Raw genomic sequence first — 19004 nt, forward strand, 5'->3', positions numbered from 1 at the left:
GCCAAGAACATTGGTCTTTGAAGGTATTGTTTAGGGAAATGTTGTTTTCATTAATGGCATTAAATCCAAAAGAAATATTATTAAATAGCATGAGTGACACGATGCGCTATTGCACTGGCTTATATGTGGGTGTGTAGTTTCACATACATTTTGACTATTATAAAATTCTGAACATTTAGGAAAAACAAAATCCAAACTCTATTAAAAAATAGAAACAAAAATGCACAAAATTAGTCTACACAAGTTAATTTGTAAGCATTTGATAGGAACAAAAAAAAAATGTTTCTATTTAAATGCAAATGGGGTTACTGCATGGTGATTTAAATTGGTAAGAAACAAAGAAAACTGTTAATATTGGATTAAATGCCGAGTCTCCCACAATCACTGGTCCTGACTTGTTGTGATGTGTTGTGATGTTGTGATACTCTTTGAAAAACAATATCTATATCCTGTATAGATGTATATATATGATATTGTTTCAACCAAAAAGCATGTTTTATAATTATGATTATGAAAATATGATCACAGCTGTTGATAAAGACTTATTTTTTACACCTAGGGATATACCAAGCTGACATTCAACATTGACAGACAAAAACACAACAAAGCTTTCACACATAGAGAATGATATTAATCAGTCAATGGGTTCCAATTCATTTGGGTTTCAGGAGAACACTTAGATATGCTTGTTTTTGTTAAACTATAAAGTGAATAAGTGAAGGGATATTTGTACAAGTGGTTACTGACACTACTATCAGTCTCCTGCTTGAAGTTAGAGTTAATGTAATGGGCTCTAGGCTCCGGTTGATGCCACCAATATGACTCTTGCAGCAGACCTCGCCTCACCGACAAAAACCCTCTTGCTGATGAAAGATTCATTAATGTGACGATGCAGAGATCAGCAAGATTAGAGCAGGCGATGCTTCATATTTAAGACTTTTGGGAAAAAGCCAAGTCTTGTGGTCTGAAGGCGTGTAATTTTGATCAAAGTAATGTGAGATGATGTCTTGGATGCTGTAAGCAGTGAGCTGGAGGAGAAATCTGGCATTTGATTGCCTCGCCTAGCGTGTTTTATTTACTTGTATGATCATATCCTTGTCCATATAATCAATGAGATAATCATCTCTGCCAAACAAAAGTCAGAAAGCAGATGCTTGAAAGTGAATAATAGGGGATTTAGGAGTAGCAAAAATAAAGATTTTGGAGATACCTCTTAATTGCTCATTTTTTCACATCTGAATATAGTCAGTATGTTCTCAGGTATAGGGAAGTCAATTTTCTGATATACACAGCTTAAAAATTAGCTGAGTGTCCCTTCCTTTCCTGTAATACTCTTTAGTGCTTCCAAATGAAGTATCCAGGATAGGATATAACATCCATGTATTTCTGAACCCAATTTAAAACTGCAGTGTAAATAAAAACAAATGAACTCTGATATTTAGGAAACTCTCTTGCAAACTCCTGTCCTTGTTTTGTGTTTAAATTAAACATGAGAAAACACTCCTATGTGCCAAAATGAAAAGTTTGACCTCCATCATCTTTCACCTACTCGGGACAAAGAAGCACATTTAAATCCTCCCTTCCTTCATTGTTGAATTGTAAAATTAAGGTTGTGATGGATGCAGTCAAAAGTTCAGAGAAATATCATTCTAAAAGAAGATGTCTATCCAAAATTAATGCCAATTTCAGGGAACCTGCTAAAGATGTGTATTCAGCTGACATAGTAAGAAGGAAGCTTGACAGGTTAAAATTACGTGTGTTCATCTTAAAACCATCTTGCTTCATGCTCTCAAGAGACCACTTTTGACCCAGTTTAGGCTGGTGCTCTGTACTTGCTTTGTAAAGAACACTAGCCGCAACACAGTTATCTTTGGAGGAAATATGTGCTGTGGAGGTTTTTACTGGTGGGTTTCTACTGTATCTGACATGGAAGAGACTACAGAGATAAACCGCTGGAATTGATTGTTTTTTGTTTTTTTTTTCATCATAAGTATTTGTGCCTTGACTTTCAATGTGGACAACCAAAGCTGAATCCTTTGCAACATCTTTGTACTTTGAGGGTGAGGCAGAAGGCAAAATGCACTGCTTGCTGCTTTCAAGTGACGCATTCAATAACACTTAAAGGTACCAAAAGCTCACCCTGTGTCCTGCTATGTTTTCATTCGGATATAGAAATAACTGACCAGGATACTTGCAGGGATACTGTAAAGTGATGGCAGGGAAGCAAGAGCCAATTTTGTCTGGAGGCTTTTGATGTCTCCACCACATACTGTGATGCCTGTGGATAAAGAGATGTGGTGTGGGCACAAAGAATGGGGGGAGGGTTATCGAAAGACTGAATGTGACTTGTAAATTGAAAAAAATAAAAATAAAAATATGCACATTTTTTTCACTTCCACAACAAAGCACTCTGGTTCGAATCCTACAAGGGGACCTTTCTGTGTGGAGTTCACGTATTCTCTCCGCCCTGTGACCCTGTGATTGACTGGCAGCCAGTCCAGGGTGTACTTCACCTCTGGCCCGATGACCCCGTGACCCTTAGTGCAGGATAAGCGGCAGACGATGGATGGATGGATGGATGGATAAATGGATGGATGAAATGTGTCAGATCGTAGGTTGTTGCAGTGATGTAAGCGGAAACTTGAGAATTTGGTTGGGGTCTAAGCTGTTGTACGTTAGGCAAATCTGAGAGTGTGTTTTTGTCATTTTTTTGTGTCTGCTTGCACTAGCTTTTCGTGTTTTCGTTCAAAAATATGCCTTTTAGGATTGAAGCACCAGGTTATTAGTGAAGTTTTGGCTCACATCAAAACACCTGTTAGATTTCATGACAGAATGACCGTATTTTTTTTATTTTTTCAAGCTCTTTATTTTTTCATGCTGCACTAGAAATGTATTATACCACAGGGTAAAAGCATGCGCACACAAACGCACACCACTCACTCACACTCACACTCATACCTAGTATAAAAAGAAACATTATTATTGTTATTTTCATTACGATATTCCAGCATTTGCCCTGAAGTTGTAAAGCCTGGTAGTAACTATCTTTTGATGAGCACAGCCAGCAGGCCTATTCAAATGAGAGAATTTATAAAGAAAGGTATAAAAATGGTTTCAAAATGATCCTACTTTAAGTCAGCTCTATCTGAATGTATGACTACGTAATCAACTGAAACAAATGCATTTATTCCACACATTTTAAAACATTAATAACACTAGCATAGTGTGAAGACACTTAGAGCAGATCCCATTAGGGGATTTCATCCAAGCCACTGGCACAGCTATCGGAAATGCTCACCATAAGAATTGAATTTTAAGTGCTTTAGCTAAAACCACCAAAGTAAAAAAAGAACGAAGGATGTCCAGATGCCACGGTGCGTTTTCTCGAAAAAAATCCCATGACCTAGATGTGCATCTTTTTTTGACATATGGCACAATTAACTATTTACTCTTTTGAACTAAATAATAAATAAGCAATTTTATATCCTCCTATGATTGTACCGGCAACGCATTCATTTCAGAACTTGAACGGCTGTGCTACTTATGTAAAATTGCCTGGTGTAAAGAACATCGGGTTTACAGTACTTATAAATAAACATATACATAGTAAAGTTTGAATGGTTAATTTGTAGGTATATTTAAAAAAAATATCATGTAATAATAGGTATTATTAAATCTGATACTTATAGTGTAAGAATCATTTAAGTTTCTGATTAATATTGTTAAAAATAATTAAATAAATTAATCAAAATAAAACTTTTCAGATCAGACTCCCCCTCCAATTCTTTTTTCAAGGTTACATATATTATTTATTTTATTTTTCACTTTTTTTGCATCGAAAGATTTGCATTGAAAACTCTCTTCTACAAATCCATACAGAGCCTTTGTGACACATGCCAGAAGTTTATAAAGGTTCTATTTAGCGTAATCGCAATGTTTTCTAACCATGTGCAATGATTCAAAAAATCTAAATAATAACAATAAAATTAAAATAAATCAGAAAACAAGGTGCATAGAAAACCATATGCGGTTTCTTACACAAGTATCATCAGTGAATCCATTCAGCGACCACGAGTTGCTGCTTTAACTGGACTTAGTATTCATACTTTGTCACACTCCCCAAAGGTTTTTTTGACAGAGGCCCTTTTACTGTCAGAAAGACATTTTCTACCAAAAAGCTGGGAGGAACCCTCCGAGGCAAACTTCTAGCTCAGTTTCATCTCAGGCTGTGCCTTGTTTTCCTCCCGTCTTAACATTCCATGGCTGTATTTTGTTCCGACTCTCTGCACTGAAACATCATTGCCTATCATTTGTGGTACTAAATCCCAAATCTTTTTTCAGCATAATCCCAGCACTTCAGCCAGCAGTTGTGTCTATTTTTTATAGATAGTGCCCTTCTGGACTTTAGATCCATTTTCTCAGACTTTTTATTCAGTTGTCTTGATTTATACACAGTGGCTGCATTTATTCAAACATTTTTCTTGGGACAATTAAGCCTATCCCGATCTTCCGTCACTTAACCTATGAATAAAGTGAGAAATATTTAAACAGCTATTTTCAATAACACTTAAAAAAAATACTGCTTACTGTCGAAACCAAATAATAGAAAAGGGTAGCATGGAGTTGGACTTACTTCACTCAGCAGAATTGGAAAAGGTTTGACAAAAGTAGATAAATAAAAATCACGAAAGAAAGAAAATATGTTGTTAGTGCTAAATGTGTTTTTTTACTAGCCTTTTTTTAGTTTCCCCATTTGCTTTCTGTTATAAAATAGTCATTCAATTCATGATTTATTTGCAAGCAATAAACTAAACTAGTTCAAATGAATAAATATAAATTCAGCAGTTGGAAGTCAGAACTGTTTATTTTTCAGAAACCCCCCAGAGCATTAAATAACAGTAAGGCATTTAATTATCAACACTAAGCTGAAATATTTTCTTCTTTGTCATTTATTTATGTATTTATTTATTTTCCAACAGGATATCTCCAAAGTTCAGAGAATTGCCCCAGCCAGTAAATCGCCCATAAACGTCGGAGTAATGAGGGGCGACAGTGGTGGAATCATGGAGTGCCAGATGGAAAAGGTGAGTGTTTGCCGTAATGAAAGTGCAATGGTCTATGTGACCTAAGAGCCTGAATTCAGGAGGTTCATCTGTTCAGTGGCTTTATGTTTCACTCCCTTAATCACAAGTCAAAGAAACCACTTCAATTTCTTTATACGTTCTCATTCATGATTATCGAATGAAATTAATACCCCGACGAGCCGGAGCAAAATGTACAATTAGATGGTCTTCAACCCATATGATGGGCAAATGAGTTATACTTGAACTGGCAGTTAATTCTAATAAACTAAATCTATGAGGTTGCAATGTTTTTTCTAGATAATATGCATTTATGGTATCAAATTTGCAATGCTGGATGATTTTCTATAACTGGTTTTACTGTTGTTCAGATGAGGATCAAAAAAATTGTGATACCTCATATCTTAACTAATAAAATAAATGAATATTGATTTCAAGTTGTGGCCAGATTAGCACCTTTTCATGATTATTCAGAATGTGAATTCTTCCATGTATAATATTACATTTTGGTCTTTAATGACTTTTAGGAACCTGCGGGAAAGAAATGAAGAAATGTGACATGTGATACATAATGCATTTCCCACAAAACACTGGATATATGGCATTTGTTATATAATCTAGAGATAAAGTTAAATGTCATAGTTTAGGCAGATCTTCCTTTGAATATATTTCTAAAAAGACAAACAAGCACTTTGATGGCACGGTTGTTCGGTGATCCTGGAATGAATCCAGCATGATAATACCAATATGGGATGCACTTTGAATCCTGTTAAAAAGGAAACTGAAGCTGCAATTACTGGTTTGGCTGTTCATCACTTTTTTCTTTGCAAATATTTTCTCTTCATCCACATGTGATCACCCTCGAGTTAACCTCGACTGCCACTCTACATGCTAGAGATATGCTCGATAGCACATTTTAAATTGCTACATGGATGGAAAATTTCAGTTTCTAATAGAGCCTTTTAGTGTAGTGTTGCAAAATGTTTTGATTTTGATGATTTATATTGTAAATTAGCTAACATTTAGTGCAATCTTGTCAGCTGATTATATTCTTACAGCAGGGCAAAAAACTAATTAGTCAGCCATTAATTGTGCAAGTTTTCCCACTTAAAAAGATGAGAGAGGCCTGTAATTTTCATCATAGGTACACTTCAACTATTAGAGACAGAATGAGGGTAAAGCATCCAGGAAATCATATTGTAGGATTTTTAATGAATTAATTGGTAAATTCCTCTGTAAAATGAGTATTTGATCACTCACAACAAGCAAGATTTCTGTCTCTCCCAGACCTGTAACTTCTTTAAGCAACTCATCTGTCCTCCACATGTTACTTGTATTAATGGCATCTGTTTGAACTGGTTATCAATATAAAAGACACCCGTCCACGACCTCAAACAGTCAAACTCCAAACTCCCCAATGGCAAAAACCAAAGAGCTGTCAAAGGACACCAGAAACAAAATTGTAGACCTGCACCAGGCTTGGAAGACTGAATCTGCAATAGGTAAGAAATAAACTGTGGGAGTAATTGTTAAAAAATGGAGGACATACAAGAACACTGATAATCTCCCTCAATCTGGGGCTCCATGCCAGATCTCACCCTTTGGGGTCTAAATGATCACGAGAATGGTGAGTAAAAATCCCAGAACCACATGGGAGGACCTAGTGAATGACCTGCAGAGACCAAAGTAACAAAGGCTACCATCAGTAACACACTACGCTGCCAGGGACTCAAATCCTGCAGTGCCAGACGTGTCCAGGCCTGTCTGAAGTTTGCCAGAGAGCATTTGGATGTTCCAGAAGAGGATTGGGAGAATGTCCTATGGTCAGATGAAACCAAAATAGAGCTTTTTGTTAAAAACTCAACTTGTTGTGTTTGGAGGAGAAAGAATGGAACGCTGAGTTGCATCCAAATAACACCCTACCTTTTGTGAAGCTTGGGGGTGGAGACCTCATGCTTTGGGACTCTTTTTCTGCAAAGGGACCAGGACGACTGATCCGTGTAAAGGAAAGAATGAATGGTGCCATGCATCATGAGATTTTGAGTGAAAACCTCCTTCCATCGGCAAGGGCATTGAGGATGAAACGTGTGAAACCGGGTCTTTCAGCATGACAATGATCCCAAACACACCGCCCAAGCAGCAAAGTAGTGGCTTTGTAAGAAGCATTTCAAGGTCCTGGAGTAGCTTAGCCAGTCACAAGATTTCAACCCCATAGACAAGCCTTGGAGGGAGTTGAAAGTCCATGTTGCCCAGCGACAGCCCCAAAACATCACTGCTCTAGAGGAGATCTGCATGGAGGAATGGGCCAAAATACCAGCAACAGTGTGTGAAAACCTTAGGAGGACTTACAGAAAATGTTTAGCCACTGTCATTGCCAACAAAGGGTATATAACAAAGTGTTAAGATGAACTTTTGTTATTGACCAAATACTTATTTCCAGCCATAATTTGCAAATAAATACTTTAAAAATCAGACAATGTGATTTTCTGGATTTTTTTTTCTCATTCTGTCTCCCACAGTTGAAGTGTACCTATGATGAAAATTACAGGCCTCTCTCATCTTTTAAGAGGGATTACTTTTTGCATTCTTAATGGAATTATTGGGTGGATACTAATGACTATTTAATTTCCTGCTTTTTGATTTCCAGCCACCCTTTTAGCAATGCTCCTGTATTATTTGCACAAAATGAATGCCCAATGCTGAATGCCCTCTTGTTATGTATATTTTAAAGAGGAAAAACATTTAACACACCACAATTTTGGACTATTCAGTGCAACTAAATAGAAGCCACACCCACAAAATTTGATGAGAAAAAAAATGTACATATATAGGCTACACTTATATGCCACAAGTGTCCATGAGATATTTACATGGAAATTAAGTACATGCTGTAAATGCTATTTTTCAAACAGTGCCTGTAACATGTCAAAATAAAAAAAAAAAAAAAACAGTAGCCTACCAGGAAAAGTCATTGATGGCTATCTTCATTTTTATCCTGCGCACTAAAACCGTGTGGAAATTTAACAGCTTCAAAATTCCTCCATCACACACTTCCTTGGTTTCCTTGCTGATGCTCTCAATGTCACTTTTGTAAACCACATGCGCGTTCTGCAGTGTCTATGTGTAATTTCATTGGTCCAATGTGACAAGGTTAAATATTTTGGCGTCATGAAGCTCTTTAGCTTGTAAAAATCCATAAATTAGCCGCATCATTGTTTAAGCCTCAGGGTTCAAAGCTTGTGAAAAAAGTACCAGCTTATAGTCCAGAAGTTGGGGTTGATTAAGAAAGGATTGATTATTTTTATTCTTATGGTAGTTTAAACCTTCTTCAACTTACTCAATGCAGTCTTTTGAATACTGTCCCTTGATATTCACTTGTAATCAAACACCATTATTTGTTTGTATTATCAATCTCGCATTTCATCTCACCCATTGCTACGTGTGCGTAAAATTTTGCGGACACCATGTCTATGTTTGTTTTTATTCTTTTCTTTTTTTTTTTCGTAGTACCTGAAATTCATTTGAACTATCAATGTATGTGAGAGTGAGAGTAAGGGCAGGATTGGATAAAAAGGCATACTTTTTCCGTGTCGATGGGGATTCACACTGAGGGGTTTCATTTGAAGATTTTGGGTAACAACCTTGCTGACTCTTTGAAAGCCGTTATTGAGTATGAAAAGAGACAAGCAATCACTGACCTCTTGTAAACTGAGTTTCTGTGAAGGACTTTTCCGCCTCAAAGTCACATACTTTGGACCTGGACTACCGGTACTCTCAATCTGCTATCAGGAAGGCTCTGAAAAACTCTATCCTTGTCAAAACCAAGTGATTTTGTAGAATCTAGAGAGCAATGGCAAGTGGAAATCATGAGCTATTACTGATGCAATCTGACAAAAAATTGGAGGCAGGAGAACGGAGGTATGCCATCTCAAGAGGAAATTACTATCAGTGGAAACCATAGAAAAAGATTGTTCCTCAATGAGATCATGCCAAAAACAATGCTCTAGGGGGTCCCATATTTAATTATAGAATTTGGGCCCAGTATTATTAATGCTACAGCAAGAAGAAGAAATGTTCTGATACAGATAAGAGGAGGCATAGTTGAAACAGAGACTCATATGATGTTTTCTTATGAAAGATGCCACATCTCTTGCAGTCCCCGTCTCCCTGTAGGCTGCGCTCGAGAAAGGAGGGGAGACAATGTGTTTGAGCGTTTACATCTCACAGTTTCTGCCTCTGTTCAAAAGCTGAATGTGAAAGGTTTGCTGCAACCCTCTGCGTTTAGTTCTGCGTGGGTAACGCAAAATGCATGAGGTTTGAAACTACCGTACAGTATAGAGGTGGTTAGGTGCATTTAAATATCTTGAATACAACGGGATGTCAAAATAAATCATTTAATATGTACTAAAAGATTTGAGGGGATGCTGTTTATTCACTTGAATTATCAGATTGTAGCACAAGTAAAGTTACTATATCAATTATTAGGAGAAATGTCAAAATTAGCAAAATTTATTGTTTTTGTTGTTTTTTTTTTGGGGGGGGAGCCATCCATCAATTCAACTATTCATCCATCCATTTGCCCATCTGTCCGTCCATCCACCCATCCATCCTGTTCTTGATGATGCTGAATCTGAGGATCACCTTAAGAGAAAGTATTTATATTTGGCACAAAGACCCACTTGGACGCACAGATGACGTGATTTAGAATTTGGTGGCCAAAAGTCAAGGCACTTTTGTCTTTACCAGACAGGTATTCATCATCATTTAAATTTAATTAAAGTATTTAAGAGAAAGTCTCATACAAAATTTCAGTTTTCATTGCAGCATCTATAATGCTGCAATGATATGTTTACTAATATGGCTGTTATTACTAGTTGTCATAGTACTACTAGTAGCAGTAGTTAGCCGTTGTTGTTGTAAGTTGTTGCAATAGTATTTTCAGTATTAGTTATTGCATTAGATTGTTGTTGAAATCTTCTTGTTGTGGCAATGGGACTTAAATTTCTTCAAGAAATTTGTAGAAATTCAAGTCAAATTACCTCAAGAAGATTTCGACAAGAATCCACCATGAACTGAATGAATGAGAACCTCAACTCCACTCATCATTAAATTGTTTTTATAATTGTCTAATGTGTGCCAAATTTCACCCGTGCTAATGTTACTGTAGACATATCTTTTTTTTACCATTATTTTTTAAATTTTATTTAATGACAACATATGTTCAATACATGGCTGAGCGCTCGTGCACTTTGACATGTCTTTGTCTTTCCTCCTGCAGACCGGGGGCAAGTGTTTCCAGAATCAGACGGAGGGATCTGCTCCAGATGATAAGAAGCAGCCAGAGCCAAAGCAGGTGGGGTTTCACTTGAATGAATTTGAGAGCACATACACAGCATACTCAACCAGCAGCCTGTTAAAATGCAGTTTTATCAGTATATAAATGGATATCAATGTATATATAAATATATAATGCTCTTGAAGTATTTCCTTGAAAAATAAAATGTTAGCAAAAAAAGGAAAGAATGATAATCCGGATGTAGTAAGAGAAAGTTTAAAGAAATCTTGGAGAAGCAATAAGATTCATTCTGAAAGTCGTCAGGTCCTCCCGATCCCTATCTTCTCTGTTTTATTGAAATCAGGGAGGTAATCCTGCAACAGGTGAGACACAAACAAGTAAAGACTCAAAATCAACCATGGCTGGGCAAACAACAGCTGTGGACGGCAAAGAATTTAATTTATGCTGTTGTGATTTTTCGTTGTTTTTTTGCCTCCCAAGACATACATGGTTATGATTTTGTTCTCTACAGAGCATAAAATATAAATGAATAGAATACAAATGAGACATAAATAGAGGAATAGCCAAATTTATAAATTAATTGTAATAACAACACTTAATAATAATAATATAATAACAATAACAATGACAACAGCAACAACAACAATTATAATAACTTCATCTACTTTCAAAATATCAAATTAAAAAGAAACTGATAAATTATGCCCAAAAAATAAAGCACAATGGATAGGATAGCATTATAATACACCTACAGAAATAGGGCCAATGGTCTATTGATTTCTAATAATCATTGTACCAAGGCAAAAGTGTGTTTCAGTGCAATGGGCAGAGGCAGATTGCACAGCAAAACAATACCTCTAATTTCAGTATAAGTCTCACAATTTAGTGTAATAATCTTTTACTGGACAACTTTTTTTTTTTATTTAGTTTATAGCTTTTTTAATTTGTTTATAAAACAAATTAGCACAAATACCGTTACAGATCATTTATATTTGGTCTCTGAATCATTTTTTTTCTAACTACTTCCCTGTGTTATAGCTTAAAGGATTCGCACACTATGTTGCGGCACTAAATATATGACTAGGTTTCTCTCCATCTCTTAGCATCTGTCACATGACGGGCTTGGATAATAATTTGATCAGTAATGATTTCCTTTCTGGTCTCCATGGCGCCTTCTGCATTAACATGCCCCTATTTCTGTCACTACTCTACCTTCATGTGTCCTCATGTTCAATTTGTGAGACTGAGAACTAGAATGGCATCCCGAACCTTCATCACAAAGAAAGCTTTTCAGAAAGATACCAGGATCTATTCTGTGTAGGTGAGATACACGGTGTGCACTGAGTTCTCATCTAGTCAGTCTCCTTAGGCAGGCTGATTGCAAAACAGGTTTTCGCTGGAGCCTCAGCATCAATACTATGCTCGGGGTTGCTAAATGCTTTGTGCACTGTTAAATATACCTTATAAAAAAATCTAACACTCACTCAAACAAAGTTGTATCTCCAATAGAATATTGTGAAGATTGCTGTGTTTGGTCATGTTCTTTTATCATCAATCACTTCTTTTGCATGTTCAGCAGTCACAAGCATCCCGCTTTATTAATGTGACATCAGAATGGTATATCTTTGACACCCCACAGTTTTATTAGAAATTATACAAATGTTAAAGATGTCTGCTTAAAAGTAGTTTTATTCAATGACAGTAACTCCGTTGTTCCTTCCTATCAAGAGTAAATTATATAAATTTAAATTGTGAAATACTTACAGCAGTGTTAATCAAGTTGTGCTTCATCAGTGACTTGACACCCATCTTTTCAATGATTATATTAGCAAAAAGGGGGAACGTTTGTTTTTTAACAATTTCTTCTGATCAGTTGATTGGATTCAAAAAATTTTCTATTGGGGATATCTAGGAAACATTTTGCCTCACTGATGTGCTCAGACCATTACTATCCTTAAAAAAAAAAAAAAAGACACTAAAATCATGTTTTCAATTCTTTATTCTTGAATGCACAATCTTTGCAATCTTGGTGGAAAATATGTAAATACATACAGGAATGTCTCAGAACACTAGAATATTGTGATAAAGTTCTGATAAAGTTCTGTAATGCAATTAAAAGAACAAAAAATACTTTTTTATGATACTCTAATATTTTGAGATAGGATTTTTGAGTTTTCTTATGACATAAGCCATAATCAGCAATATTAAAATAATAAACGTCTTGTAATATTTCAGTTTTGTTTGTAATGAATCCAGAATGTATGGCATTTTTGTTTTTTTTGTGATTGCATTACAGAAGATAAAGAACTTTATCACAATATTCTAATTTTCTGAGACAGTCCTGTATATAGAGATCTAAATTGAATAAACCCCTTTGTTCCTGGTGGTTTTGTCCTCAGAGAATTAATTGTCTTTGTAAAGTATTTTTGAAATAACAAGACATGATAATTAAAAGCTTTTACGAATGGAACATCATGATATAATTTTTTTTTTTTTCAATGACAGTTCATTGCTACCGTGATACATTGCAAAACTGCTGTCATTGAACATTTAAATGAAAGGACAAAACATGTTGTTCAAATTTACTGCAGTAGGTTTGGATTGCCCTTGAGCCACAAATGCATTTTCTGCTAGTAAACCGACACTGATTTCTTTGCCTCAGTCACAAAGATAACCTAAATATATTGTATCGGAATATGCTTAAATTCTTTTTTTTTTCATTCGGAAACTGCAAGAGACATTTCAGATTCAGTTGGATAGGGAGCTTAAAACAATCAGCTCCAGACAGAGCTTTGGCTTACAACTTGTAAATGTGATCAGGGCTCATGTTAACATATTAAGAACGCTTTTAATTATATCTATATGAATGATAATTATTAATAATAACAATAAAAAAGAAATTAGAAATGGTTTTGAGTGGTCATTTTAAATATAGAAGGTTATACCTCCTATACTCAACCACTATAACCCCTCCCTCTACCATTACCACCACCCCAGCACACAAAGATGTAAATTTCTTATTGAATCATCACATTGAAGGTAAACCATGGTGTTCAGTTATACATTAAATCTTCTTTCCAATGTAAAATTGGTTAATGGAAACATACCAGTTAATGAATGATTCTTTTACGTTGTGTGCAATCTGCATATATTAGAGATTCTATTTCTTCTTCTCTTTTTTTTAGATTACAGACCACCATATGTTTGGAAGTTTAATATTATGGTGTCACTGCGACTAACAGATGTTTATCTTCTGAACCTAACAGCCAAAGAGCCAAGCACAGCCTGGAAAATTCAACACAAAGCTCTCAGATGACAGTGTGGAGGCAGAGGAGAGCAGCAGCAAAAAGACAAAGCCACATAAATACAACTGAGCGGATGGCATATCATCAAAAATGCAGAATTTCTGCATAGGCCTGAATGATCTTTCTAAGAGCACACATTTGCGCACACTCACAAAAACATTAGTGCGCCTCAACACACACACAGACACACACAAACACGAACAAACACACATTTTTAACCCATGAACAGCTACATATACGCACATCAGCATTGTTTGCAAAAGCTGAGACCTGGAATTGTCAACAAATGTCTGTCATCAGAAAACCTCCATAGTACAACGGCATGCATTTTAGAAATTTTATTTTTCGTTTCAAGGTAGGAATGGCACTGGTTACTTGTTTCCTGATTGTTCATTTGTTGTTTACTTATCTGAGTTTTATCCTGAGTGAGAACACTGCTTTATAAATGTGTGATCTTTTTTAGAAAAATCCCTTTGCACTGGTGAGGTCTGACACTGTATCCTGTGATAAGTATATTAATTGACAACGAAAAAGTACTTCTACTACTTATAGTACTATTCTTACTACTACCCAACTTAGAATTATGTTTGTCACTCATTGTAGCAAGGTTAATTTACTCGTCCACATTTTAAATATAGAGGCTCAAGTTGGCTGGCCAACTGTTCAACATTTAATATTTCAGCACTCTTTCTGCCTTTAACACTCAAGAGGCAAAGAGCCAAAGACTCACAATGGGTCGTCTCCCTGAGAATGTGCCATGCACTGAGTAGTAACTCCTAGCTACATGTATCTGTGTTATCTGACCTTTCTGTGTCCTTTCAATAAACTGTAATTTTCAGTAAATGTGTGAAGAATAAATGTTTATTTGTGGGAAAGAATCGAGTGACTACGTTTGTGATCGACTGGAAAAAAGTTGCAATGTGGGAGAAACGGTCATGATTTGCAGATTATAATAGCTAAAGCTGTGTTGGACATTGTTCTTGGAAAGTAATTTTAGGGTGATTATCACTTTACCTGCCCAAACTGATCGATAATCGTCAACATTTCAACTCCTGCCCACTCTTACGGTGTCCTCATTCCACTGATATGATCCTTGACTTGCTGTGCAAAGCTGACAGGAACATTATAAAATTTTGAGAGGTAACCTTTCAACTGAACTGTGGCAAATAAGCGTTGCGATATCTATGTGATATCTTGGTTTGGAAAGAAGCTTGTCAGGTTAAAAGTTTGCTGCTATCATTCCGATGTGCCATTGAAACTAACTGGAAGGGTTTTTGTGTGCTAACAACATTGACACCCTAGGGCATCTTTCTATGTATCAGTAGTAAGCAGTGCTGTTGTCTGCTGCACTGATACCAGAGAAATTATTTAGAGACACCTTGAAATTGGACCTTTTTATTGCTATTGTAATATGCCTTCAAAGGGATTGTGAGCATAAATTGGAATCAAAATGAGAAGGAGTGGAATTAAAAGGATGGACTATCCATGCACTCAGATATTTAGCAGCATACAAATCATTGGCCTCACACTCTCTACTAGAAATTTCAATGTTAGAAACTAAACAGTGTCTGTATTGTATGTCATGTTGGTTATATTGTGATTGGTCATGATATGGAATTCAAAAATTCTGTACAACACTATTTTTATTTTTTAATGACATTTGAAACATATTAATTCAACAGCAAAGTGAAAAGCACGTCAGACAAAAAAAAAAAAACCCTTCTTCCGAATTTCACCAGCTGCAGGCTATAACACTAAAAACAAATCAACATCATGGAAATTGAAAATGCTTTGTATAGACAAAACACAAAAATGTCATTCTGATTGGTGTTATGTAAATTATAAAAACAACAAGATAGTCCACTAAATCACTTTGTAAATTTCCCAAGTCTACATAATGATAAACAACATAAAATTAAGAGCACAACTGTTTTCCGAATTAAAGAAAAAAACAAATAAATAGATACATAGGTATAAATAATTAAATGTCTCAGCAGACTCTGCACAATGTATAAATGCTTTTCTAATGTTTTGTCTTGACTTGGATAGGTGAAATCTGTTACACATACCCATTACTGTCTGATATGATAATACAGTTTATATCCTCCCTGAGATGAAACCCCTTTTTTTGTATAGATATACTTTTGGCAAAATAATACTTTTGATCAGAGTTCTGTTTTGAGCATGCTCAGCTCTGCTCAATCTTCTGCAATTACAACACTGACTTGGAGACAGTCATCCAGATCAGCTGCTTTGTGTCAATTCAGGCTCCTGTTCCCACCTGTGGGAGGATTAGTGGAATCCAACTAGCGACATGGTGTAGGAGAAATTTTCTAAAATTATTCCTACCTTCCCAACCTTTTTTTAGTTCTGTGGGCGAAGTTAACAAGTGCCAAAAGATCAACCATGAGAAACGTCTATAAACCTTGTACTGTTCTGGAAGCTGCCTTCTTGGATGCAAAGAGGCCAATCAAAACTACTTTTTCCAAGTCGGTGATGGGTTGGAAATGCAGAATATCGTAACGTTGCATCAGTTTGAGCAAGGGTGTGGAAAGCACTGAGAGCACACTTACCAGAGATGTTGAGCAAAGTGAAAAACAGTTGAAAAGAGGTTGAGTGAGCACGCAAGCAGGGTTGAGTGTGCACAGACGTCAATGAGTGAACAAAAGACAGTTTTCCGGCACACAAAACAAGTTTGCACATAAAAATAAACAGCTCAAAATAGTGTCACAATAGTATTGACTAAGTAGATCCAGGCAAAAGGAAAGAATCTCCAATCCTGTACCATTACTCTATATTTCCATAAATTCATAGTCTTCATTCCACGTAGAAGAATTGTCTCTTCATTTGGCACAACTGAGCTCTAGCACTTCATGGAAATATTGCATGTCTATTCCTCAGATTCTACTCTACAAAGGGTTATATTAATTTATATAGATATGTTTTGCATAACAAAGCCTGTTCTTTCTCGAAGGTGCTCACCATGGATGCAAGTTTACGATACATTGGCGTCTCAAGAGACAGAGATTTGTTGTTATCGAGAGTTTTGATGCTCGTGAAATATCAAAGTGATGAACTACTACGTCTCTCTCGTGTAATCCTCTGAGCTCGTAGGATCTACAACTTGATGAGAACAATTGCTTCTGTTTCATTCTCTTGCTGTACCTTCAAAACCTCCTAGTCACAGTTGTTTGGAGATAAAACAGATTTTAGTCTTGACTTTGGATCATACTGAAATTCAAAGCCATGAAAGGTCTACAATGAAAACATGATTATTTAGAGTTTTAATGAAAAAGTTGTTATTTTTTCTTGCCTTTTTTTTTTTTTTTTTTTTTTTTTTCACAATAATTGAGGCAACAAAGTACAAGCAAACGGTATTGTCCTGCTACTGGCAATTTGACTCAATTTTAATATCAAGCTTGTTGTGGTTTTCAAGGTTAGCGAGCTAAAGCAGACCATATCTCCAAACTAATTCCTGCAAAATTATTTCTTCAGACTGCATTGAAAGAAAAAAAAAAATCTCTTTGGAGATTCATGAACCATATGTAATTGTCTATAGATTTTGTTTAAAGTAAGGCTGCCAGTTCATCACATCACATCTTGCCCTCAGGGCTCATCACGGCACGCTTATCATCCCATAGATTTAGCAGGATAATGATTAAATTTAGTAATTATATATATATATATATATATATATATATATATATATATATATATATATATATATTTATCTATTTTCCTGGTAATACTTATAGTGCAGTGACTATAAGAAAGACACAACACTACAAGAAAGCCTACAAGAAATCTTGTCGGTATTTTTGCGTATTTGCAAGTATCGCTCTTGTTTTGGATGTTTTGTTTGCATTAATCATTTAAAAATAAATGCTTTCAATTACTGTATTTGATCACAATTCACCTCACTCAAACTTGGATTGTGTACATCATCACTTTCTCAGCGGAGGTAGATTTCCAACACTGCCATCTGAGTTTGGCCTGACACTTACCTCTGAAAGCTTTTCGCTCTTCATATCTTAAGCCCTTTTCTTCTTTAAGTTATCTTATTTCTCTAAACGCCCTCTACCCAGCAGGACATAAATACTTACAGTGCTGAACTCTTTTATCTGTAAGTGTGTCATAAATCTAATCCGTGCTGGGGAAAGAGTTAATATTATTCTACCATGTTATATCATAAGTTTATAATACCAGAACCACCATCCTCTTGATTTGGCACAAATACTGGATTCAATTGAGTGTTCAAGTTGGATATGGCATAAGCAGTTTATTTCAAAGGAATTTTTTTTTTAATAGTCCAAGTACCTCCAACAGGTTGTGTATGTGGCTTGCTGAGAAACCAATGAAAGGGCATGCCAGCAGGATTTGGTCCTGCTGTGGATCTTGAAAATGCTGCCATTAAACATCAAACTTGCCAGTGACAGGGGAGGAGAAAGATGGTCAAGCTCAGTAAAAAATGCACTGGCTTTGGACTTCATCAAAGAATAGTTTATGCTCTGTATTACATTTTGCAGTTATTGCCTTTCTACAGCCTATAGACATTTTGCTTTTTTGTAAGGACAATTACTCACCCCCATTTTTTGGCTGAAATGCTCATGAAACCTATTTTCTAAGACAGCTGGTATACAGGGGAAGATTTGTACTTTGTTTGAATATGAAACGATTTCTTTTGAAATAATAATAGTACATTTTGTTGTCATTTACTAGGTTGTGGAGACAGCAACAATAAAACATCTACAGTAATTGTCTCTCCAAAAAGCCTACAGACTACCTGCAATATCTCACCTGTCCTTTCAAAGCGTAAAAGAAAAAAACAACCCCTTCTCTGTGCGAACTGATCCAGATCACCGCAATGGGCACATCCAACTGGTTCATATTGGTTTGTACAACTAATCTTCAAATGCTTTGCTGCTTCAGGAATTGTTGACTTTTCTGAATGATTTAGAATAACAGTGTGGGGTAACATTTATTCATCCATTCGATATATATGTAGCTTATCCTGCAGTTACACCCAGAACCAGTCACCGGTCAATCACAGTGCCACAAATAGAGACATGCATTCACTCACACGTCTGGGCAATTTAGGGTCTCAAATAAACCTACAGCATGTTATTTAGATTGTATGAGGAAGCTGGAGAACCGGGTGGAAATGCATGCAAACGCAGAAAAAGCATGCAGACTCCATACAGAAAGCCACACAGCTAGAGGGTCTAGGGACCTTCCAGCTGTGAGACAGAGGCGCTAATCACTGTGTCAACATGCCGTCAAGGGGAAACATAGTGATATGCAAATCCAGCAGCTCCTGCTTCC

The 19004-nt window shown here is 36.1% G+C and overlaps 1 protein-coding gene across 1 annotated transcript in view; it reads left to right on the plus strand.

Moving 5' to 3' along the window:
• The window catches only part of luzp2 (leucine zipper protein 2), a 169575-nt gene extending 155018 nt beyond the window's left edge, over positions 1-14557 (plus strand). The window contains exons 10-12 of the mRNA XM_086144019.1: positions 4980-5084; positions 10360-10434; positions 13644-14557. Coding sequence (XP_086000145.1) covers positions 4980-5084; positions 10360-10434; positions 13644-13751 — 288 coding nt within the window. The 3' untranslated portion in view covers positions 13752-14557. The remainder of the gene's footprint in view (positions 1-4979; positions 5085-10359; positions 10435-13643) is intronic.
• Positions 14558-19004: the final 4447 nt, after the last annotated feature.

The sequence above is a fragment of the Fistularia commersonii genome, chromosome 3 (genome assembly GCF_037954325.1).
Source record: "Fistularia commersonii isolate RoL2024-O1a breed Wild chromosome 3, RoL_Fcom_v1.0, whole genome shotgun sequence".
NCBI classification, from domain to species: Eukaryota; Metazoa; Chordata; class Actinopteri; order Syngnathiformes; family Fistulariidae; genus Fistularia; species Fistularia commersonii.